The sequence below is a fragment of the Euprymna scolopes genome, chromosome 42, assembly GCF_053919585.1.
Source record: "Euprymna scolopes isolate OS-2025 chromosome 42, ASM5391958v1, whole genome shotgun sequence".
Taxonomy (NCBI): domain Eukaryota; kingdom Metazoa; phylum Mollusca; class Cephalopoda; order Sepiida; family Sepiolidae; genus Euprymna; species Euprymna scolopes.
In genome coordinates this window covers 68,335,802-68,362,841 of record NC_136523.1, presented here as the reverse complement: position 1 = coordinate 68,362,841, position 27,040 = coordinate 68,335,802, and the positions used below count along the sequence as shown (strand labels likewise).

General features: G+C 36.1%; 1 protein-coding gene across 3 annotated transcripts in view; it reads right to left on the bottom strand.

Moving 5' to 3' along the window:
* LOC145267126 (uncharacterized) overlaps positions 1–27,040 on the bottom strand; it is a 545,487-nt gene that overhangs the window by 28,221 nt on the left and 490,226 nt on the right. For all 3 annotated transcript variants that reach the window (XM_080123160.1, XM_080123163.1, XM_080123161.1), the window contains 2 exons: positions 11,149–11,256; positions 5,410–5,538 (listed from right to left, as the gene is read on the bottom strand). In XM_080123160.1, the coding sequence (XP_079979286.1) occupies positions 5,410–5,538; positions 11,149–11,256 (237 nt within the window). The remainder of the gene's footprint in view (positions 1–5,409; positions 5,539–11,148; positions 11,257–27,040) is intronic.

Here is a 27,040-nt window from a genome sequence, read left to right as displayed (position 1 = left end):
ACTGGTTCTTAATAACAATGGTAGCAATACTGGTTGTTTTCGCCTTTTTTAAGACATATGTATCAGGGACAAAGCTATACCACTTGAAACTAAGAATGTGTTGAAGGCAGTGCTTATGGAACATCTCGAGCAATTCTATATGTGACCGGTACAAGGTCCAAGTTTCAGATGCGTAGAGTAGGGATGGTACTACACATGCTTGATATACTGAAATTTTAGTTGTCAGAGTCAGATCACCGTCAGACCAAACTCTATCTTGTAGCCTTCCAAAAGCATTAGATGCCTTACTGATTCTCTTTCTTATTTCCACATTAAGAGTGCCATCATTTGATAAGGTGCTCCCAAGGGAGACAAAATTTTTTACTACTTCAAGGCGCTTTCCACAGACGAAGATATCAGGTTCCACATACAGATCATTGGGAGCTGGAGCGTACATGACTTTAGTTTTCTCAATGCTGTCAGTTCGAAGCAGGTACAAGCATTTGTAAAGAGATCCATCACTAGTTGCATATCTACTGGGGAGTGTGCTACCAGGTCAGCATCATCAGCATACAACAGTTCTCTAACAAGTCCATCACTAACAAGTGTTTTGGCTTGGAATCTTCTGAGGTTGAACACCTTTCCAGTCGTTCGGAATCTAATATAAACACCCATATCACAATCGTGGAAACCATACCAGAGCACAGCAGTCAAATAGAGCGAAAACAATGTTGGTGCAGCTATATCACCCTGCCTTTCACCATTATCAATGGGGAATTCTTTCGAAAGCCGACCATTGAAGTTGACACGACCTTTCATACTATGATGAAGTTGCTTGTCTGTAAAAGCAGGTGTACAGCCAAATTTTTCCAGCACTTTCCAGACAGCCTCACGGTTGACTGTGTCAAACGCCTTGGTTAAGTCCACAAACACCTGGCAAAGAGGCATACGCTGTTCAATGCATTTCTCCAAGAGTTGTTTAGCAGAAAACACCATATCCACAGTTCCTCGCCCACCTCTAAATCCAGACTGGGATTCCGGAAGGATATTAGGCATACATACTTTTTCAATCGCTTTAGCAAGAGCCGTGCAAATACCTTTCCAACCGCACTCAGAAGCGAGATACTTCGATAATTTCCACAATCAGATCTTGTACCCTTTCCTACGTACAACATAACCAAGATGGCATCTACCCAATCTTGGGCAACCGGGTCACCCTGCCATACTGACAGTATCAAAGAGTGGACCACACAATGTACATTGACACCACCATGTATCAGCAGCTCAACAGGGATGCCATCCAGCCCAGGGGTTTTGTTCGAGTTTATCTGTTTTATGCAGTCAACTGTTTCCACAAGAGTCGGTTCAATATTAAGTTCCGGACAAAAGGAACATTGAGGGATACTTTCTACTGCAGCAACATCAACATTGGATGGGTTATGAAAGAGATCATGAAAGTGTTCATGCCATCGATGCATAATTTCATCTGAGGTTTTCAGCAAAGTTTTCCTGTCCTTCGTTAGGAGTGGTGTTGTTGAAGAAGATTTCGGACCATAAGCCTGATGAAGCAGAGTGTAGAATGTCTTGACATCTCTATGATTGTAGGCAGTCTGTATCTCCCTGGAGAGGTCAGACCACCATTTGTTTTTTATTCTTTCTATCAATTTGAGGGTTAATTTGATTGAAATTATCAGCAAGCCAATCTCGATGTCTGGAAACCTTCAATCCAAGAGCTTCAACATCTTTTTGGTATATTGTATCTCTTACTGTCTCCCAATCATAATCTGAGAAATCCACCTGGTTGAAAGCAGATTTCAAGGAATTTCGTACGACTGGATCTTTCAATTTGGAAACATCAATATGTTTAGGCACTTTGACACCATTGAAACAGCTTTTCTTGCGAACTGTAATTCTCAGTTTAGCTCTGACCATTAAATGATCAGTACCACAGTCAGCACTACGCATTACTCTAACTTTGCAAAAATTTCCCAGATCACCACGTCTACACAGTATGTAATCAAGCAAATGGCCATGTTTAGATTGGGGATGGAACCAGGTCTTCTTGTTTTTCTGGTGGGAAAAAGTGTTGATGCTAACAAGATTTAGCTCACTGCAGAGTTGGAGAAGCAGCATACCATTTGAATTGACTCTACCAATGCCATATGGACCCAATGGAGACCAAGTCTCATTGTCTGATCCAACCCGTGCATTGAAGTCAACAAGAACCACCAAACTGAGCACTTGGCAAACCGGTAATAACAGATCTAAGCATATGATAAAAGGAAGTAATATCGTCTTCAGACGAAGTAAGAGTCAGCGCATAGACAGAAAGAACATTCATGTAATGACCAGCAGCAAGGGGTATTCTCAATGTCATTGCATGGTCATTTATGGCTACTGGCTGTTTGATCTTGCAAATTAAGGAGTTCTTAACTGCAAAACCAATACCAGCCTCACGCCTCTCTTTTTCAGCTCTACCAGACCAGAAGATCGTGTAGCCCGACTCATGCTCAACCAGTTGATCCTTACCTGCGAAACATGTTTCAGAGAGTGCAGCAATGTCTATATTGTATCTTTACAATTCCTTAGTCAAAATTGCAGTCTTCCGTTCTAGTCTTGTACCAGTGTCAATATGTGTTCTCACATTCCAGCAACAGAGCTGGAGTGAGTCTCGTTTAGTATAATATCTTCTGTTCCTGTTAATATGGACAGCCATCGCCAATAGGACTTTTTTTTTTTTTTGACAAATGTTTGTACAAAGATGTTATTACAGAGATTTAGCTTTGTACGACAGCTAGTCTCTCTCTCGGTTCAAAATGTTGATATCCAGCAACAAGCAAGAGCAAGATAGCCAGCAACAAATTAAACTGTAGACCAGCTTAATCCGGGTACTGGTCTTCCGCTTTGTTTTTTTAAATCAGAGATTTGCTTCTCCTAGAAAGGTTGCCTTGACCATGGCTTTCTGAAGCCCTCTCCACCCCAGATAAAACAAATCCAACGCATGCAACATGTAAAACAAAGCAGTCATGAATCTTGGTGTTTTTTTTAAATTGAGAAAAGCGTTTAAAAACGGTATAATTCCTCAATGATCATGACGATAGTGATGATGTTTACAATTCAATGAATACACACGATAATAAAAATAAAAACAAATCCAACACATGCAATACGTAAAACAAAGCAGTCATAAATTTTGATGTTTTTTTTTTTTTTTAAATCGAGAGAAGCGTTTAAAAACGGTATAATTCCTCAATGATCATGACGACAGTGATGATGTTTACAATTCAATGAGTACACATTTACATATATACATACATACAGATACACCCACGTACCCATACATATAAACATCCATACATATACATACACATAACCATACATTCAACACATACATATATGCATTATCTTAATTCATGGTCAAAAATTTATTTAATAAGGTGACCTCTAACTTCAGTAGTATGGTAACCCCCTTATATGAGACAGCCTATTTTTATAGTTTACATAAGCATACATGATGATTGCAACGTTTTGTCAGACGAGATTCACTCCCTCAGACATTTAAAATCCATGAGCCCAAATGCCTGAGGGAGTATCTATACAAAGATGATGTTACAGAGTCTTAGCTTTGTACGACAGCTAAGTCTCTCTCTCGGTTCAAAATGTTGAGATCCAGCAACAAGCAAGAACAAGATAGCCAGCAACAAATTAAACTGCAGACCAGCTTAATGCGGGTACTGGTCTCCCGCTTTGTTTTTTAAATCAGAGATTTGCTTCTCCTAGAAAGGTTGCCTTCACCACGGCTTACGGGAGCCCTCTCCACCCCAATACACATACACACACACACACACACACACACATATACACTGTGCTAGTTGGCCATTGACTCAGAAAAAGAGTTCATTCGCCCTTTGGAAGGTCTTGTTTTTAATCCTTCAGGGAGACTAGCCACCCTCCTCACCAAACAAGACTGGTGGGGGAACCAGTTTAGTCGCCGGTGACCTGACCATGAGGCAGGTAGTACTGTGTTACATGGTACCAGTAGCATATGACATGACCTGACAAAGCATACATACATACATACTTTGGTAATATATACACTATGGTAACCCCCTTATATGAGACAGCCTATTTTAATAGTTCAGATAGACATATATACAAACATACATACATATATACACACACATATGTACACTCATACAAACATGATACATCTAAATAGATATAGATATGAACGCATTTTATACATAACTTTTTTATCAACACCCCATACACCTAAATATGAATTTAATTTCACACAATTATATTACACGCACCCACCCTCTTGCTATTTCTTGCAAGTTGTACGCCTTTTTTTGTACATAAAAAACTTATAGTGGATGCACATTGAAGTCCATAGGTCTATCCTCAGATTAAACAACTACTCCCTTGAAGTTTATACAGATATATAACGATATATAATAACAAACTCGGAACATTTAGGCTATATAAACGGAATACAAATGTTTATATATTGTACTTACCTTATTCATTCCATAACATCGCATATACATATATACATATCGATATATACACCACATACACATACACATACATATATATATATATATATATATATATATATATATATATAGTGCAAAATGTTGTTGAAAATTCAAAGACTCAGGTTTTCTTTTTTATAACCTTCGTTTATTTCCTGGATTTTTCCATTACAGCCATTTCATTAATGAGTTGGCAATTTTACGCTTTATGTTTCCGTAATATTCTATTTTCTCAAGCAGTATAATATTACTATCTGAATAAATACTTGCATAATAGTATATCTGAACCAAACGGATAATAAAAATGTTAGGCAAAATTCAAAATAATGTATACATGTGGATGTGTGCATATATATATATATATATATATATATATATATATATATATATATATATATACATACATGTGTACGTGTGTATGTACACACCTACAAACACCCGGGCAACACCAGGCACCCAGGCTAGTTTAAAATAAATCAAACTAGTAGTAAAATTCTCCTTTTGACCACATATCTTTGTATCTATAAAATATTTCGTCTGCTAATGAACAGTTGATTGTGACAATTTCTTGTTGACATACTCTAGTTTCATAACAGAAAAGATACTACACTTTCTCTCACCCAAATTGAGTATTAAAAGATACAAAAAAGTACAATTAATAGGAGTAATAGTATAGTTTGGCTTCAAACAAATATCGCTATTAGTAATACAAGTGAATACTACAATAAAAGTAGACATATAGTTCCAGCTTCGGAAAGATACAAAATTTTCAATTAGTAATAAATTATGTCACATGAACTTTGAAAAATGAAAATACATCAATAACAAAACTGCTGTTTTATGAAATATTCAAGAATACAGCTAATATAGACTATATATAAATAATACTTACTTTGGTCTACTGTTAATATCATCAAATTGATGGAGTAATATTCGCCATCGTTTAATTTGTCCATCCCATGACCTTCGACTGCATTTTTGGTATTTATTTGGTGTTAGAAGATTTTTTTCATAATCATGTCTGAAAATAGAAGCATAGAAAAGGAGGAATGAAAAAGAAAATTATCTCAACAATTCCTTGTCTTGGTAAAATCTTACTGAATCAAAATCAAGAAAAAGACACCAACTGCACATGTGTGTATGGGGGGGGGGGGGGTCATATTTTGATGAAGCAAGTCATTCAATTCCCTTTTATGAATTGTTTGAAGTTTTAATCTTCATGGCAACTGTTATAAGACAGAACAAAAAACAAGAAAAGAGAGAAAAAGATTAAGCAAAAGAGAGGAAGAAAGAGAAATAAATCCAAACAGTGTAGAAAAATGTAGAAAAATCAGTGCAAAAATGCAAAACAACTTGGATGATGAGGAGTAGTAAAAACGTAATTTGAAAAATGTTTCTTTTCTTTTTGCATCTCAAACTATGGTGAGGTCAACACTGATGGATTTTTGTCTCCACGTGACATAATCACAGGTCAATGTCTGTTTTACAGATAAGAGTGCGTATTGGCCTTCCTTTCTCTGAGCGACTTTTTCACAATAATGTGGTCCTTAGCACATATCTCGAACCATCTGAGCTGCCATTCTCTCATCTTGACCTCAATTGGTGCAATGGCAGAGCATCTTCAGAGATCCTTTTCTAATTTGAAAAAGGCTTAATTGATGAAATATCAATATTTTTGGCAAGAAAGTAAAAGTTAAGAGGAAGCCACCAAGTGAACATGTAGGTGGGGCAGGAAGTCATTCTTTGATTAAACAAAAATCATCTAACACCCCTACCCACTACATGAATCATTCGAAGTTTTAGCCTTTACAATAAATTTAATATTTGCAATTTTTAGAGATAACTGTCATAAAAGGGAAAAGGAAGACAAAATCAGGAAAAGATAATGTTAGAGAAAGGAGGGAAGAGAAGGTTTGTGGCCAGTTTTATATTACATCATTACAATTCTAGTTATTTTATGGACTGATAAAACTTGTGACCCTGGATCGACTCTAAGGAAAATTTTAATTGTCTTTATATTTTGCAAAAGATTTAAACATTATTAAAACGTATCTTAGATAAGTGTTATGTTACATTCTGTTAACATATCAATTTCTATATGCGCTAACATGTAAAACAGATGCTATATCAAATATAATAATGATGACGATGATGATAACATAGAAAATTGTGGTGTAAATGAAGAAAAAAGAAACAAGAACGACCGACCGCGTTTTTGTGTGGCTTACCTCGTGTTCACAATGAAGAAGAAAGAAACAAAAATGGCTGCCCTGTTTCTTTATATGCTTACAGGGTGACCACGAGGTATGCAAATGAGATGCTCCTGATTGGAGATAAAAGAGGAGTGATTTGGGGAAGGAAGGCATTCTGAAGTTAGATTGTGAGCAGAGAAGTTGTATTTGTAGAAGAGAAAAGTCGGATTCGGGGAGAGAAAAGCTAAAGTTGCAGAAGTTCGTTTTGGAGTGGAGAGAAGACGCGTCAAGTGGTAACCAGAAAGTGAAAGTTGGGACAGCAGTGTCACGCAAGCGACAAGCTATTTCGGCACATCAAGCAAATTAACATGGTTGAGTGGAGACTGAGCACTCAGATGTTGAGACCCTTTACTGGGGAGGGTGACCTGATTAAGTGGCTGGAAAAATTAAAAATGGTGGCGAAGCTGCAAAAGATAGAAGATGTGGTCACCCTGCTGCCGCTATACTTAGAGAGGGAAGCCCTCACGATTTACCAGCAGATGCGAGATGAAGACAAGGAAGACCTTGCCTTAGTGGAGCAAAGGCTGAAATTGGCCTTCGCTGAGGGCCCATTTGAAGCACTTGGCAAGCTGTCAAGTTTGAGGTGGACTGGCGAGTCCGTTGACGTCTTTGCGGCAGAGATCAGGAGACTGGCAGGGTTGGCTGGTTACGTGGGGAGGAGCCTGGAGATGACGGTAAAGCTGTACCTAGTGAACGGCTTCCCAGAGGAAATCTCTGCGAACATGCAGAGAATCACAGGGATCCATTCTATGGAAGTGGACGATCTCTTGGTCCACGCCAGAGTCCTAGTGAAAAATGTTAAAAGCCCAATCGTGGCTGCAGCTGTGAGTGGAAATATGTGCATGAGGCCTCACTTGAATGAGAGGCAGCCGGCGAGGCGACAGGAGGGGAGACCTGCCATCAAGTGTTTCCGGTGCCAGGGTCCTCATCTGATCAAGGACTGCAAAGAGCCGAGACCGGGGATCACGTGCTACCGATGTGGACAAGTGGGGCATATTAGCCGCTATTGTGTTGCTGCACGGGACCAGGGAAACGAGTGAAGGGGAGCTATTGCGCCAGTGGTTACCCCTTCTGTGTGGAAATGGCGCATGATGGAACATTGCCTCGGTTACCGGTGGTAGTCAATGGGAAGAGAGCCATAGCCCTTGTCGACACAGGCTGCACTACAACGTTGTTAGCGAGGAATGTCGCGAGGTCATGGAGCGGAACCAGGATTATTAGGACCGTGGATGGCAGGGATGTGAAATGCCTAGGAGAGACGACAGCGGAAGTAATGGTGCAAGGGGTGCCCATTGGACTGCAAGCCCTAGTGTTGAATCATCTGGTCGGTAGTGTCGACGTGATTATAGGTATGAGTGCAAATAACCGACTGGGGGGCGCTACGTTAAGAGGGGGCCAAGTGACGTTTGGACGTCTCGGCACAGTGGGGATGGCAGGAGTGGAAGGTGATAGAACCGTCAGAACCCCAAAACCGGAGGTTTGCTGCATTTAGGACAAAGATTTCCTGACGAAGTTTGATGGCGTGAGGTGGACAGTGGAATGGAAATGGATCTCCGGGCCCCCAGAACTACAGAATAAGGTGGGCTGCTACGAAAACACCCTGCGAGGAGAAATAAGAAAAGGATTCGAGGAAGAAGTGGAGAGGTGGATAAAAGAAGGAATTCTGAAACCGTGGACAGGGGAAGAAAAAGGAGTGTTGCCACTACTGGCGGTTGTTCAGCCTACCAAAAACAAGATTAGGCCCGTGCTGGATTTTAGGGAATTGAACAGACACGTAGCCTGCCACACTGGAACGGGGGATCGACGTATGTGAGGAGGTCATGAGGAAATGGAGAAGAATGGGGGAGGCCACTAAGATTGTCGATCTGAAATCGGCATATCTGCAGATCCATGTAGATGAAAAACTCTGGCAGTACCAACTGGTCCGGGAAAAAAGGGGCGGGTGTATTGTCTGACGAGGTTAGGCTTTGGGCTGAGTTCAGCCCCCCAAATTATGACTGCCGTGCTGAAGACAGTGCTGAGCAAAGACTGTACAGTGGAGGAGGCCACTAGTTCGTACATTGACGACATCCTGGTGGAGGAGGCAGAGGTGACAGCAGAGAAAGTAAGAAGCCATGTCAAGAAGTATGGGTTAACTGCAAAACCGGCGGAGGCCCTAGATGGAGGAGCGGTGCTGGGGTTGAAACTAAGGCGAGATGGAAAAGAAAGCCTTGTCTTCGAACGAGGGAATGCAATACCCGAAGTCGGATCTGAGCTGACGAGACGAGAACTCTTCTCAGTCTGCGGGAGGCTGGTCGGGCACTATCCTATCGCTGGCTGGCTAAGGATAGCATGCAGCTTTATTAAACGACAAACAGGCACTGATGGCTGGGAGGGCCGTGTGACGAAGGAGGTCATGAACATGCTGCAAGAAGTCATTGCGAGAGTGAGGAATGAGGACCCAGTGAAAGGGAAATGGTATGTCAGCGACGAAGACGCGGGTGTGGTTTGGTGCGATGCCAGTAACCTGGCGTTGGGCGTCGTACTAGAGATAGGAGGTGTAACTGTGGAGGATGCGGCGTGGCTAAGAAAAAACAACGACTTCTCCCATATCAACGTAGCAGAACTAGATGCCGCTATAAAAGGAATCAATCTGGCCCTGAAATGGGGATTGAAAATAATTGAAATCAAAACCGATTCGGCAACGGTAGCGTCATGGATTTGGTCGGCAGTAACTGGCGATAAGAGAGTTAAGACCAGGGGTGCTGCGGAAATGCTGATCAAGCGCAGACTCGGAGCGCTCACCGACCTGATAGCGGAATTCCAGTTGAGAGTATCTGTTGTGTTGGTCCCGTCAGAAAAAAACAAGGCGGATTCGATGACACGCGTGAAGAAGGCCTGGCTGCAGGAGGGAAAGGAGGTCTCCTCGGTATGCTGTGCAGGGGAAGAAGTCAAAGAGTCACACGAAATGCACCACTTTGGTCGAGAACGAACGTTATTCCTAGCCAGAGAGGTTTACCCGGAGACCACCGAGGAGGAGGTTAGGGAGGTGGTGGAGAACTGTCGAGAGTGCCAATCAATTGACCCTGGACCGTCCAGACACGAAGCAGGAGAGCTACACGTTGCGGAGGACTGGAAGCGATTGGCCATTGATGTGACACACTATCGCCACAAATTGTATCTGTCGATGGTCGACTGTGGACCAGGAAGGTTTGCCATCTCGAGAGAGATCAGGGCAGAAGCTGCATGGGCGATCGGAGGGGTCATCGAGGAGAGATTTTTGGAGAGAGGGCCGGTTGAGGAACTCTTAATGGACAATGGCCCCGCTTTTCGATCAGAAGCCTTTAAAGGGGTGTGCGATAAGTGGGGAGTAAGGCAATTTTTCAGAGCAGCGTATCGGCCGAGTGGCAACGGAATAGTGGAGAGGAATCATCGCACCATTAAAGTCGCTGCGGAAAAAAGCAACGTATCACCCATAGAGGCGGTGTTTTGGTATAACATCTCGCCGAAGACCAAACAAGATGAGACAACTGTGCCTCATAGGGCCGTTTTCACATATAAGTGGCGGCATCCGTGCAACAAAACAGCAGGAATTGAGAATGAAGAAGCCACTATCAAAGTAGGTGAAGAGGTGTGGGTGAAACCCCCCAATGCACAGTGTACCACTCGTTAGAAAAGAGGGGTCGTAACAGGATTGCAGTCGAAGAACAATGTGATGGTGAATGGCGTTCCCCGGCATATCTTAGACCTGCGTCGTGTGACATTGCCGGTATGCAGTGAGAGCAGTGAAGAAGGGGAAATCGAGGGCCACCGAGAAGCAAATGATGCTGCTCGACCTGACTTAGGCCCGCGTTGTAGTGAACCTGAAAACGTTAACTCCCGAGAAGTTGTCCCCCAGAGGCCTCGACATGAGAGGAGGCGGCCTGCTTGGATGGAGGATTACGAAGTATCCTATTGATCTTGAAGATCAGGGGGGGCGTGTGGTGTAAATGAAGAAAAAAGAAACAAGAACGACCGACCGCGTTTTTGTGTGGCTTACCTCGTGTTCATAATGAAGAAGAAAGAAACAAAAATGGCTGCCCTGTTTCTTTATATGCCTACAGGGTAACCACGAGGTATGCAAATGAGATGCTCCTGATTGGAGATAAAAGAGGAGTGATTTGGGGAAGGAAGGCATTCTGAAGTTAGATTGCGAGCAGAGAAGTTGTATTTGTAGAAGAGAATAGTCGGATTCGGGGAGAGAAAAGCTAAAGTTGCAGAAGTTCGTTTTGGAGTGGAGAGAAGACGCGTCAAGTGGTAACCAGAAAGTGAAAGTTGGGACAGCAGTGTCACGCAAGCGACAAAAATAATAGAATAATCTTCAAAAGTCATCTTCTTCACTTCAAAATCTGATTACTTACGTGGACTGCAGTTTGATATAATTGCTATATCCAATAGTATTTTTGCCATAGTCAATATCTTTCTGTCTTCGAATTAATGTACTCGGATTCATTTCAACTTCTTCCAAACTAAAAGGAAAACACAGAGAAAAGATATTTTAAAATGAATAAATGCAAAAGTTTTTTTTATTTATGCTAACTATAGAAAACATTAAATCAGATTGTCCTTATTTAACTGAATGATACAACATACTGTATAATGTTGTTGGAAAGATATACCTGGAGGCACAATGAGGCATCTAGAATCATAGACAAAAAGAACAAATTGGCCTGGTTTTTTGAGGGTTTTTTTTTTTTTTTTTGGTGATGCAGTGTATGATAATAAACTCTAGGAAAAAGACTTAAAAGCCAGCAAGAAGAGATCACATCTCATTTGTCAGCCGTGGACAGAGTAGAAAAAAGTGAGAAAAGATGACTATTACAAGAAACGATTTTAAGATTACCAAAAAGCACATTGGAGCTCAACATATTCATCTGTTGAGGTTGGTTGTATGAGATTCATTAGTGTGCGATTACGGTTCACTAAAATCCGCATCAACCATTGATAGAGAAATAATGAAAATTCACAATTTCATTGTATCCAGTATGTAGAGCAACTGAAGGTAAACATTAGACAACAAGCTGAATTATGAACACGTATATATTACATATATATATACTGCAAACCCAACACATTTAGTTCTTAATTCGCATATTTATTTTATAATGTTTTTATGGCTAAATATGCTTAAATAAAAAAAAATGTATGAAAAATAATGTTTTGTGGCTGTATATGTTTATATAAAAAAATCTATGAAAAATAATGTTTTTATGGTTATATATGTTTAAACACACAAAAAATCTATGAAAAATAATGTTTTTATGGCTATATATGTTTAAAACAAAAAAAATCTATAAAAACAATGTTTTTGTAGCTATATATGTCAAAACACAAAAACTTAATGAAAAATAATGTTTTTATGGTTATATAATTAAAAAAGAAAATGTATGTAAAATAAAGTTTTATGGTTATTTATGTTTAAACTAGCGTTGGGACGATTCCTAAATTTTTTCTGATTTTTTTTTTTTTACACAGTGATCACCACTTATCAAGGCTCGGAAGCCACTCAGGGATAAGGGTTATTGCAAGTACATTACGTTAGTGTGGATATTTGATGAAGTGTTTACTTAAGGGGGCGGTTCCCATGGAATTATTGTTTTCAAAATAATATATACCACTATATAATCGAAAGTTTTTGTGTAGTGAAAAAATTTGGTACAGCAGAAAAGTGGAAATACAATTAAAGGAATTTTGAAAATGGTTTGATTTTTTTCGTAAAATTTTTTTCATCTTCTATATATATAAATCTCAAACGTCTGTGTGTATGTATGTATGTATGTTTGTTTGTAACGCTAAAACTTTTGACAGACACAACCAAACTTGATAAATTTGGTATAATATTGAACCTTGATCACCGGATGACAAATATCGAAATTTCACGTCAAACGGACCACTAGAAGTGGGTCAACTTATCAGTTATCTTCAAGGGGAGCCCCCAAAAAACCTGTCATTATAATGTTATTTATTACGTAATTATTGAATGATCCAATGTTGTTTATACGTAAAAAAAAAACGCTTAGTCATGTCACGTGACGTCACGTCAACATCCAGTAATGGCGAACAATTGTAAATAACAACTTTTTTTACCGATAGCTTTGCAATTTCTCTTCTCCTTCGGTATAAATATTACTAGCAGGGCTCCCCGCCTTTGCTCGGGACCGTATAAACAATGAAAAAACAAAAGCAGATATTAAACATATGTTTTATTCTTAGGGGAGAGGAATCTTTCATCTTTATGTATTATTTGTTTTATCTACTCTCGGACTGGTATTGTTCATGTTTTATCCCTAGCATAGGTAATTTACAGCATGTATATGAAATTGTTTTACTTTAGGGAGAAGAGAACAGGTAATATACAACATAATGTGTCTATATTACATCCCTGGCAACGCCTAGAAACCAGCTAGAACATGTATTTCAGTCAATCTATATTACATCCTGGGCTATGCCGGGAAACCAGCTAATCTCTATTTAGTGACTTAACCACCAAAATACCTCCCTAAGTGTGTCCTTTCTTTTGAACTTATTAGATATAGGTATCTAGAAATGTGTGTGAAATTTTGTTGAATGCATTGTTCACTATGATTTTCTTATTGTTCTACACAATATCAACTGTAGCGAAATAAAACAGTAAACTTAGTGTAGTGTTAGAATAAGGAGCAAAGGAAAAAATTAGAATCATATTCTGTAATCGCAAATCTAAATTTGCTAGCGTGTACCAGTATTTGCCAGGTTGTGGAAATTTGGAACTTATAACATATGTAGTGGCCTTTTCCTAGATACCTATTGCTAAAAATTATACTTTCATTTTGTTAGAAAAATCTCTCTTCGGATGCCCTGCATCATCCAAAATAAAAACAAATATTTTTATAATTGTTTCAGTACATTGCTACACAATGTGAAATTTGTTGACGTTTGTAAAAAAAAATCATGAATGTGCTTATATTCCAAAAAAGAAAATATCAGTGCACAGTATTGAAAGTGTTTGAGATTCAAAAGTCTGTAACATTTCTACTAACTTCATAAGATGTCATGTGAGAAACTGAATTGAATATCAAGACATTATCTGAAGCGTTTTTATTTTGGTGTAACATATGTGTTTACAGTGAACCTTAACTTTTAATAAACAGATTGGTATGCAATGACATAGGCTAAGAATCTTAGACAAAATATATATAAATTGGAAAAATGTGTGAACAAATGAAAAAAAAAAAAATGATCCGCTCCACTTGATGACATCAAGCACAGTAATATTTTAGTGAAGAAAATATGAAATTGATGTTCAGTGATTAGTTTGGATGAATGAGAAAATGTAATTGTTTGATGCATAAAAAATAACTCATTTGCTGTATTTGATATTAAGCAGCAAAATATAGTGATTTGAATATTTGGGAAAAGATCAAACCAGATTATGTAAAAAGAAAAAAAAAGATGAAATTAGAAAATATATATTTTATGTTTATGAGTTCTACCAATCAAAATTTTGTGGCAGAAATTGGGTGATTACCATGCAATTTTATTTTGGTAAAATTCTTAAATTATTTGAATGTTTATTATAATTTCTAATTAGTGACTTGTTATCATCAAAATCCGCCCCAAAGAGTGTCCTTTCTTTTATTAGGTATCAGAATAGGTATCAAGATTTCTACTTCTATACAAATGTGATATTTCAGATCTGTACATAAAAAATTTGTTGAATATATAGGTTGAGAATTGTTCTGTCTGTCTGTCTCTCTCTCTCTCTCTCTCTCACACACACACACATTCTCACTTTTATAGATATAATAGATAGATTACGCTAGATATATTTCCATATGTCTGAATACCCTATATACAAATTTTCAAATCTGTAGATGAAAAATTTGTTGAGTATATAGGTTGAGAATTGTTCTCTCTCTCTCACACACACACACACCCATTTTCACTTTTATAGATATAATAGATAGAGTATGCTAGATATATTTCTATATGTCTGAATACCCTATATACAAATTTTCTAATCTGTAGATAAAAAATTTGTTGTGTGCATAGGTTGAGAATTGTTCTATCTCTCACACACACAGATTCTCACTTTAAAAGATATAATAGATTATGCTAGATATATTTCCATATGTCTGAATACCCTATATTCAAATTTTCAAATCTGTAGATAAAAAATTTGTTGAATATATAGGTTGAGAACTGTTCTCTCTCTCTCTCTCCTCTCTCTCTCTCTCGCGTTCACACACACACACATTCTCACTTTTATAGATATAATAGAAAGATTATGCTAGATATATTTCTATATGTATGAATACTCTATATACAAATTTTAAAATCTGTAGATAAAGAATTTGTTGAGTATATGGGTTGAGAATTGTTCTCTTTCTCTCTCTCTCTCACACACACACACACACATTCTCACTTTTATAGATATAATAGATAGATTATGCCAGGTATATTGAAATATGTCTGACTACCTAATGTACAAATTATTATCTGTAGACAAAAAACTTGTTGAATATATAGGGTGAGAATTGTCCTCTCTCTCTCTCTCTCACACATACACACATTCTCACTTTTATACATATAATAGATAGATTATGCTAGATATATTTCTATATGTCTGAACACCCTATATACAAATGTTCAAATCCGTGGATAAAAAATTTGTTGAATGTATAGGTTGATAATTTTGCTCTCTCTCGATCTCTCTCTCTTTCTCTCGCTATCTCTCACGCACACACACACATTCTCACTTTTATAGATGAAATAGATAATGCTAGGTATATTTCCATATGTCTGAATACCCTATATACAAATGTTCAAATCTGAAGATAAAAAATTTGTTGAATATATAGGTTTAGAATTGTTCTCTCTCTCTCTCTCACACACATTCTCACTTTTATAGTTATAATAGATAGATTATGCTAGATATATTTCCATATGTCTGAATACCCTATATACAAATTTTCTAAGCTGTAGGTAAAAGATTTGTTGAGTATGTAGGTTAAGAATTGTTCTCTCTCTCTCTCAATCACACACACACGTTCTCACTTTTAAAGATATAATAGATCGATTATGCTAGATATATTTCCATATGTCTGATTACCCTACATACAAATTTTCAAATCTGTAGATAAACCATTTGTTGAAACTATAGGTTGAGAATTTTTCGCTCTTTCTATCACACACATTCTCACTTTTATAGATATAATACATAGATTGTGCCAGATATATTTACATATATCTGAATACCCTATATACACATTTTCAAATCTGTAGATAAAAAATTTGTTGAATATATAGGTTGAGAATTGTTCTCTCTCTCTCTCTCTCACACACACATACATTCTCACTTTTATAGATATAATAGATAGATTATGCTAGATATATTTCCATATGTCTGACAACCCTATATACAAATGTTAAAATCTGTAGATAAAATATTTGTTGAATTTATAGGTTGAGAATTGCTCTCTCTCTCTCTCTCTCTCTCTCTCTCACACACACACATTTTCACTTTTATAGATATAATAGATAGATTATGCTAGATATATTTCCATATGTCTGAATACCCTATAGACACATTTCCAAATCTGTAGATAGAAAATTTGATGAGTATATAGGTTGAGAATTGTTCTCTCTCTCTCTCTCTCTCACACACACACATTCTCACATTTATTAATATAATAGATAGATTATGCTAGATATATTTCTATATGTCTGAATACCCTGTATACAAATTTTCAAATCTGTAGATAAAAAATGTGTTGAATATATAGGCTGAGAATTGTTCTCTCTCTCTCTCTCTCTCTCACACACACACACATGTTCACTTTTATAGATATAATAGATACATTATGCTAGATATATTTCTATATGTCTGAATACCCTATATACAAATTTTTCAATCTGTAGATAAAAAATTTGTTGAGTATATAGGTTGAGAATTGTTCTTTCTCTCTCTCTCACACACACATTCTCACTTTTATAGATATGATAGATTATGCTAGATACATTTCCATATGTCTGAATACCCTATATACAAATTTTAAAATCTGTAAAGATAGAATTTGTTGAATATATAGGTTGAGAACTGTTCTCTCTCTCTCTCACACACATTCTCACTTTTATAGTTATGATAGATAGATTATGCTAGATATATTTCTATATGTCTGAATACCCTATATACAAATTATCAAATCTGTAGATACAAAATTTTTTTGTATATATAGGTTGAGAATTGTTCTCTCTCTCTCTCTCACATTCTAACTTTCATATATATAATAGAAAGATTATGCTAGATATATTTCTATATGTCTGAATACACTATATACCAAATTTAAAGGCTTTAGATAAAACATTTGTTGAGTATATACGTTGAGTATTGTTCTCTCCCTCACACACACACACACACACACACATTCTCACTTTAATAGATATCATAGATTATGCTAGATATATTTCCATATGTCTGAATACCCTATATACAAATTTTCAAATCTGTAGATAAAAAATTTGTTGAATATATAGGTTGAGAATTGTTCTCTCTCTCTCTCTCTCTCTCTCTCGCTCGCTCTCACACACACACAAACACATTCTCACTTGTATAGATATAATAGAAAGATTATGCTAGATATATTTCTATATGTCTGAATACCCTATATACAAAATTTCAAATCTGTAGATAAAAAATTTGTTGAGTATATAGGTTGAGAACTGTTCTCTCTCTCTCTCACACACACACACATTCTCACTTTTATAGATATAATAGGTAGATTATGCTTGATATATTTCCATATGACTGAATACCCTATATACAAATGTTCAAATCTGTAGATAAAAAACTTATTGAATAGATAGGTTGAGAATTGTTCTCTCTCTCTCTCTCGCAACCTTACACACACATACGCAAACATTCTGTCTTTTATAGATATAATAGATCGATTATGCTAGATATATTTCCATATGTCTGAATACCTAATATACAAATTTTCAAATCTGTAGATAAAAAATTTGTTGAATGTATAGGTTGAGAATTGTTCTCTCTCTCTCACACACACACATTCTCACTTTTATAGATATAATATATAGATTATGCTAGATATATTTCTATACGTCTGAATACCCTATATACAAAGTTTCAAATCCGTAGATAAAAATATGTTGAGTATATAGGTTGAGAATTGTTCTCTCTCTCTCTCTCACACACACACATTTTCACTTTTACAGATATAATAGATAGATTATGCTAGATATATTTCCATATGTCTGAATACCCTATATACAAATGTTTTAATCTGTAGATAAAAAATGTACTGAATATATAGGTTGAGACTTGTTCTCTCTCTCTCTCTCTCTCGCTACCTCACACGCACACACATTTTCACTTTTATAGATATAATAGATAGATTATGCTAGATATATTTCCATACGTCTGAATACCCTATATACAAACTTTCAAATCTGTAGATAAAAAATTTGGTGGGTATATAGGTTGAGAATTGTTCTCTCTCTCTCACACACTCAAATATAAAGTGTGCTTCGTCTTTTAATAGGAGATAATGCTTGGGAAACTGTGCACTTGGCTTCTTCCCCCCTTCCCCCCACAAAAGCGGTTCTAATCTCGTTCCCCCCACGGCTTCTTCCACACCCCTTCCCCCCACAAAAGCGGTTCTAATCTCGTCCCCCCCCCACCCCACTAAGTAAATATGAAGTGTGCTACCTCTTTTAATAGGAGGTAATGCTTGGGAACCTGTGCACTTGGCTTCTCCCCCCCCCCTTTCCCCCACAGAAGCGGTTCTAATCTCCCCCCCACATCACTATGTAAATATAAAGTGTGCATCTTTTTTTTTAATAGGAGATAATGCTTGGAAAACTGTGCACTGTTTTTGTTGGTTTTCAAGCTGCCTCTTCCCCCTCCCCACAGTTTAACAGTGGTAGGAGGTCAAGAGAAAGAGGGGGAGAGAGAGAGAAGAGTAAGTGGGTGAGAGAGAGAGAGGGAAAAGAGAAAGAGGGTGTTGGTTTTGAAGCTGCCTCTTCCCCCCCCCCACAGTTTAACAGTGGTAGGCGGTCAAGAGAAAGAGGGTGAGAGAGAGGAGATTAAGTGGGTGAGAGAGAGAGAGAGAGAGAAAAAAGAGAAAGACGGTGTTGGTTTTGAAGCGGCCTCTTCTCCTCCCCCCTTTCAGTTTAAGAGGTATGAGGTCACGTGGTAATATAGAAAATGGCTATTTATTTTCTAGCATAAATATAACGATCGTTTTCTTATCGTCGAATATTTTTAAAGCTGAATTTTTTTATTCCTGTACATTTTTTCCTGACATTTTTCGTTAAAACTCTTGTATAAATACTATTTTTAACAAGTTAATCACGCTGGAAACATTGTCATGAAGTTTAATAATATATATAACGAAGGAGAAGAGAAAGTGCAAAGCTATCGGTAAAAAAGTTGTTATTTACAATTGTTCGCCATTACTGGATGTTGAAGTCACGTCACGTGACATGACCAAGCGTTTTTTTTTAACGTATAAATAACATTAGATCATTCAAGAATTACGTAATGAATAACATTAAAATGACAGGTTTTTTGGGGCCCCCCTTGAAGATAACTGATACGTTGACCCACTTCTAGTGGTCCGTTTGACGTGAAATTTCGATATTTGTCATCCGGGTGATCAAGGTTCAATCTGATATAAAATTTGTCAAGTTTGGTTGCGTCTATCACAAGTTTTAGCGTTACATACAAATATACACACACACAGATTTTTGCCTTTTATATATATAGACTAGCAGGGCTACCCGGCGTTGCTCGGGACCGTATAAACAATGAAAAAACAAAAGCAGATATTGAACATATGTTTTATTCTTAGGGGAGTGGAATCTTTCATCTCAGGTTTTAGCGTTACAAACAAACATTTGTCTTTTATATATATAGATAATGACAGGTTTTTTTGGGGCCCCCCTCGAAGATAACTGATCAGTTGACCCACTTCTAGTGGTCTGTTTGACGTGAAATTTCGATAGTTGTCATCCGGGTGATGGGGCTTCGATATGATACCAAATTTGTCAAGTTTGGTTCCGTCTTTCAAAAGTTTTAGCGTTACAAACAAACATACATACATACACACAGACGTTTGGCTTTTATATATATAGAAGACTAGCAGGGCTACCCGGCGTTGCTCGGGACCGTATAAACAATGAAAAAACAAAAGCAGATATTGAACATATGTTTTATTCTTAGGGGAGAGGAATCTTTCATCTTTATGTATTATTTGTTTTATCTACCCTAGGACTGGTATTGTTCATGTTTTATCCCTAGCATAGGTAATTTACAGCATGTATATGAAATAGTTTTACCTTAGGGAGAAGAGAACAGGTAATATACAACATAATGTGTCTATATTACATCCCTGGCAACGCCTAGAAACCAGCTAGAACATGTATTTCAGTCAATCTTTATTACATCCTGGGCTATGCCGGGAAACCAGCTAATCTCTTATTAGTGACTTGACCACCAAAATACCTCCCTAAGTGTGTCCTTTCTTTTGAACTTATTAGATATAGGTATCTAGAAATGTGTGTGAAATTTTGTTGAATGCATTGTTCACTATGATTTTCTTATTGTTCTACACAATATCAACTGTAGCGAAATAACACAGTAAACTTAGTGTAGTGTTAGAATAAGGAGCAAAGGAAAAAATTAGAATCATATTCTGTAATTGCAAATCTAAATTTGCTAGCGTGTACCAGTATTTGCCAGGTTGTGGAAATTTGGAATTTATAACATATGTAGTGGCCTTTTCCTAGATACCTATTGCTAAAAATTATACTTTCATTTTGTTAGAAAAATCTCTCTTCGGATGCCCTGCATCATCCAAAATAAAAACAAATATTTTTATAATTGTTTCAGTACATTGCTACACAATGTGACATTTGTTAGCGTTTGTAAAAAAAAATAATGAATGTGCTTATATTCCAAAAAAGAAAATATCAGTGCACAGTATTGAAAGTGTTTGAGATTCAAAAGTCTGTAACATTTCTACTAACTTCATAAGATGTCATGTGAGAAACTGAATTGAATATCAAGACATTATCTGAAGCGCTTTTATTTTGGTGTAACGTATGTGTTTACAGTGAACCTTAACTTTTAATAAACAGCTTGGTAGGCAATGACATAGGCTAAGAATCTTAGACAAAATATATATAAATTGGAAAAATGTGTGAACAAATGAAAAAAAAAATGATCCGCTCCACTTGATGACATCAAGCACAGTAATATTTTAGTGAAGAAAATATGAAATTGATGTTCAGTGATTAGTTTGGATGAATGAGAAAATGTAATTGTTTGATGCATAAAAAATAACTCATTTGCTGTATTTGATATTAAGCAGCAAAATATAGTGATTTGAATATTAAGGAAAACATCAAATCAGATTATATAAAAAAAAAGATGAAATTAGAAAATATATATTTTCTGTTTATGAGTTTTGCCAATCCAAATTTTGTGGCAGAAATTGGGTGATTACCATGCAATTTTATTTTGGTAAAATTCTTAAATTATTTCAATGTTTATTACAATTTCTTATTAGTGACTTGTAATCATCAAAATCCGCCCCAAAGAGCGTCCTTTCTTTTATTAGGTATCAAAATAGGTATCCAGATTTCTACTTCTTTACAAATGTGATATTTCAGATATGCAGATAAAAAATTTGTTGCATATATACGTTGAGAATTGTTCTCTCTCATTCTCTCTCTCACACACACACACACACATTCTCACTTTTATAGATATAATACATAAATTATGCTAGATATATTTCCATATGTCTGAATAATCTATATACAAATTTTGCAATCTGTAGATAAAAAATTTGTTAAGTATATAGGTTGAGAATTGTTCTCTCTCACACACACACACACACACACATTTTCACTTTTATAGATATAATAGATAGATTATGCTAGATATATTTCTATATGTCTGAATACGCTACATACAAATTTTCAAATCTGTACATATAAAATTTGTTGAGTATATAGGTTGAGAATTGTTCTCTCTCTCTCCTCTCACACATTCTCACTTTTATAGATATAATAGATAGATTATTATATTTCCATATGTCTGAATACACTATATAAAAATTTTCTAATCTGTAGATAAAAAATTTGTTGAATATAAAAGTTGAGAATTGTTCTTACTCTCTCTCTCTCTCACACACAGACACATTCTCACTTTTATAGACATAATAGATAGATTATGCTAGATATATTTTCATATGTCTGAATACCCTATATATAAATTTTAAAATCTGTAGATGAAAAATTTGTTGAATATATAGGTTGAGAATTGTTCTCTCGCTCTGTCTCTCTCTCTCTCTTGCTACCTCACACACACACACACGCAAACATTCTCACTTTTATTATAGATATAAGAGATAGATTATGCTAAATATATTTCCATATGTCTGAATACCCTATATACAAATTTTCTAATCTGTAGATAAAAAATTTGTTGAGTATATAGGTTGAGAATTGTTCTCTCTTTCTCACACACACACATTTTCACTTTTATAGATATAATAGATAGATTATGCTAGATGTATTTCCATGAGTCTGAATTCCCCTATATACAAATTTTCAAATCTGTAGATAAAAAATTTGTTCAGTACATAGGTTGAGAATTGTTCTCTCTCTCTCTAACACAGACACACACATTTTCACTTTTGGAGATATAATAGATAGATTATGCTAGATATATTTCCATTTGTCCCGAATTTGACTACTGTGCAAATTTCATCCTCGAGTGGCCTATAGGCCTTGATAAGTGGTAATATATATTTTTTAATAAATATATATATATATATATATATATATATATATATGTAACAAAAAAGGTTGCAGTTGTTTAATAACTAATCCTCCTGTTAAAGCGGTTCCCTCCTCTTTCTTGACTACTGTGCACTTTTCAACTCTTATCCTCGCGTAGCCAATGGGCCTTGATAAGTGGTAATATATAGTTGGTACAAAGTATATATATATATATATATATATATATATATATATATATATATATAACAAAATAGGTTGGAGTCGCTGTATAACTCAATCTCCTGTTATAGCGGTTCCATCCTCTTTCCCGAATTTGACTACTGTGCACTTTTCAACTCTTATCCTCGAGAAGCCAATGGGCCTTGATAAGTGGTAATATATAGTTTGTCCAAAGTATATATATATATGTATATATATAACAAAATAGGTTGGAGTCGCTGAATAACTCATCCTCCCGTTAAAGTGGTTCCATCGTCTTTCCCGCATTTGAGTACTGTGCAAATTTCATCCTCGAATGGCCTATGGGCCTTGATAAGTGGTTACATATATTTTTTCATAAATATAGATATATATATATAACAAAATAGGTTGCAGTTGATTAATAACTAATCCTCCTGTTAAAGCAGTTCCATCCTCTTTCCCGAATTTGACTACTGTGCACTTTTCAACTCTTATCCTCGCGTAGCCATTGGGCCTTGATAAGTGGTAATATATAGGTTGTACAAAGTATATATATATATATAAAACAAAATAGGTTGGAGTGGCTTAATAACTCATTCTCTTGTTAAAGCGGTTCCATCCTCTTTCCTGAATTTGACTACTGTGCACTTTTAAACTCTTATCCTCGCATAGCCAATGGGCCTTGATAAGTGGTAATATATAGTTTGTACCAAGTATATATATATATATATATATATAACAAAATAGGTTGGAGTCGCTGAATAACTCATCCTCCCGTTAAAGTGGTTCCATCGTCTTTCTCGAATTTGAGTACTGTGCAAATTTCATCCTCGAGTGGCCTATGGGCCTTGATAAGTGGTAATATATATTTTTTAATAAATATATATATACATATATATATATATATAACAAAATAGGTTGCAGTTGTTTAATAACTCATCCCCCTGTCCCGAATTTGACTACTGTGCACTTTTCAACTCTTATCCTCGAGTGGCCTATGGGCCTTGATAAGTGGTAATATATAGTTTGTACAAAGTCTATATATATATATATAGCAAAATAGGTTAGAGTCGCTGTATAACTCAATCTCCTGTTATAGCGGTTCCATCCTCCTTCCCGAATTTGACTACTGTGCACTTTTAAACTCTCATCCTCGAGTGGCCTATGGGCCTGTATAAGTGGTAATATATATTTTATACCAAATATATAAATATATATATATATATATAAAAAAATAGGTTGGAGTCGCTGATTAACTCATCCTCCCGTTAAAGTGGTTCCATCTACTTTCCCGAATTTGACTACTGTGCAAATTTCATCCTCGAATGGCCTATGGGCCTTGATAAGTGGTAATATATACTTTTTAATAAATATAGATATATATATATATAACAAAATAGGTTGCAGTTTCTTAATAACTCATATATCTGTTAAAGCGGTTCAATCCTCTTTCTCGAATTTGACTACTGTGCACTTTTCAACTCTTATCCTCGCGTAGCCAATGGGCCTTGATAAGTGGTAATATATAGTTTGTACAAAGTATATATATATATATATATATAACAAAATAGGTTGGAGTGGCTGAATAACTCATCCACCCGTTAAAGCGGTTCCATCCTCTTTCCCAAATTTGACTACTGTGGACTTTTAAACTCTCATCCTCGAGTGGCCTATGGGCCTGTATAAGTTGTAATATATAGTTTGTACGAAATATATATAGATATATATATACCAAAATAGGTTGGAGTGGCAGAATAACTCATCCTCTTGTTAAAGCGGTTCCATCCTCTTTCCCGAAGTGGACTACTGTGGACTTTTAAACTCTCATCCTCGAGTGGCCTATGGGCCAGTATTAGTGGTAATATATATTTTGTGCAATATATATATATATATATATATATATAAGAAAATAGGTTGGAGTCGCTAAATAACTCATCCTCCCGTTAAAGTGGTTCCATCGTCTTTCCCGACTTTGACTACTGTGCAAATTTCATCCTCGAGTGGCCTATGGGCCTGGATAAGTGATAATATATATTATTTAATAAATATATATACATATATATATATATATATATATATATATATATATATATATATATATAACAAAAAAGGTTGCAGTTGTTTAATAACTCATCCTCCTGTTAAAGCGGTTCCCTCCTCTTTCCCGAATTTGACTACTGTGCACATTTCAACTCTTATCCTCGCGTAGCCAATGGGCCTTGATAAGTGGTAATATATAGTTTGTACAAAGTATATATATATGTATATATTACAAAATAGGTTGGAGTCGCTGAATAACTCATTCTCCCCTTAAAGCAGTTCCATCCTCTTTCCCGAATTTGACTACTGTGCACTGTTAGACTCTTATCCTCGCGTAGCCAATGGGCCTTGATAAGTGGTAATATATAGTTTGTACAAAGTATATATATATATATCACAAAATAGGTTGGAGTCGCTGTATAACTCAATCTCCTGTTATAGCGGTTCCATCCTCCTTCCCGAATTTGACTACTGTGGACTTTTAAACTCTCATCCTCGAGTGGCCTCTGGGCCAGTATAAGTGGTAATATATATTTTATACCAAATATATATATATATATATATATATATATATATATATAACAAAATTGGTTGGAGTCGCTGAAAAACTCATTCTCCCATTAAAGCTGTTCCATCCTCTTTCCCGAATTTGACTACTGTGCACTTTTCAACTCTTATCCTCGCGTAGCCAATTGGCCTTGATAAGTGGTAATATATAGGTTGTACAAAGTATATATATATATATATATATATACAACAAAATAGGTTGGAGTCGCTGTATCACTCAATCTCCTGTTATAGCGGTTCCATCCTCCTTCCCGAATTTGACTACTGTGGACTTTTAAACTCTCATCCTCGAGTGGCCTATGGGCCTGTATAAGTGGTAATATATATTTTATACCAAATATATATATGTATATATATATAACAAAATAGGTTGGAGTCGCTGAATAACTCATCCTCCCGTTAAAGTGATTCCATCTACTTTCCCGAATTTGACTACTGTGCAAATTTCATCCTGGAATGGCCTATGGGCCTTGATAAGTGGTAATATATATTTTTTAATAAATATATATATATATATATACATATATATATATATATATATATATAACAAAATAGGTTGCAGTTTCTTAATAACTCATCCTCCTGTTAAAGCGGTTCCATCCTCTTTCCCGAATTTGACTACTGTGCACTTTTCAACTCTTATCCTCGCGTAGCCAATGGGCCTTGATAAGTAGTAATATATAGTTTGTACAAAGTATATATATATATATATATATATATAACAAAATAGGTTGGAGTGGCTGAATAACTCATCCTCTTGTTAAAGCGGTTCCATCCCCTTTCCCGAATTTGACTACTGTGGACTTTTAAACTCTCATCCTCGAGTGGCCTATGGGCCAGTACAAGTGGTAATATATATTTCATACAATATATATAACAAAATAGGTTGGAGTCGCTGAATAACTCATCCTCCCGTTAAAGTGGTTCCATCGTCTTTCCCGAATTTGACTACTGTGCAAATTTACTCCTCGAGTGGCCTATGGGCCTTGATAAGTGGTAATATATATTTTTAAATAAATAAATATATATATATATATATATATATATATATATGTATATAACAAAATAGGTACCAGTTGTTTAATAACTAATCCTCCTGTTAAAGCGGTTCCCTCCTCTTTCCCGAATTTGACTACTGTGCACTTTTCAACTCTTATCCTCGCGTAGCCAATGGGCCTTGATAAGTGGTAATATATAGTTTGTACAAAGTATATATATATATATATATATACAACAAAATAGGTTGGAGTCGCTGAATAACTCATTCTCCCCTTAAAGCGGTTCCATACTCTTTCCCGAATTTGACTACTGTGCGCTTTTCAACTCTTATCCTCGCGTAGCCAATGGGTCTTCATAAGTGGTAATATATAGTTTGTACAAAGTATATATATATATAACAAAATAGGTTGGAGTCGCTGTATAACTCACTCCTGTTATAGCAGTTCAATCCTCCTTCCCGAATTTGACTACTGTGGACTTTTAAACTCTCATCCTCGAGTGGCCTATGGGCCTGTATAAGTGGTAATATATATCTTGTACCAAATATATATATATATATATATATATATATATATATATATATAACAAAATAGGTTGGAGTCGCTGAATAACTCATCCTCCCATTAAAGTTGTTCCATCCTCTTTCCCAAATTTGAC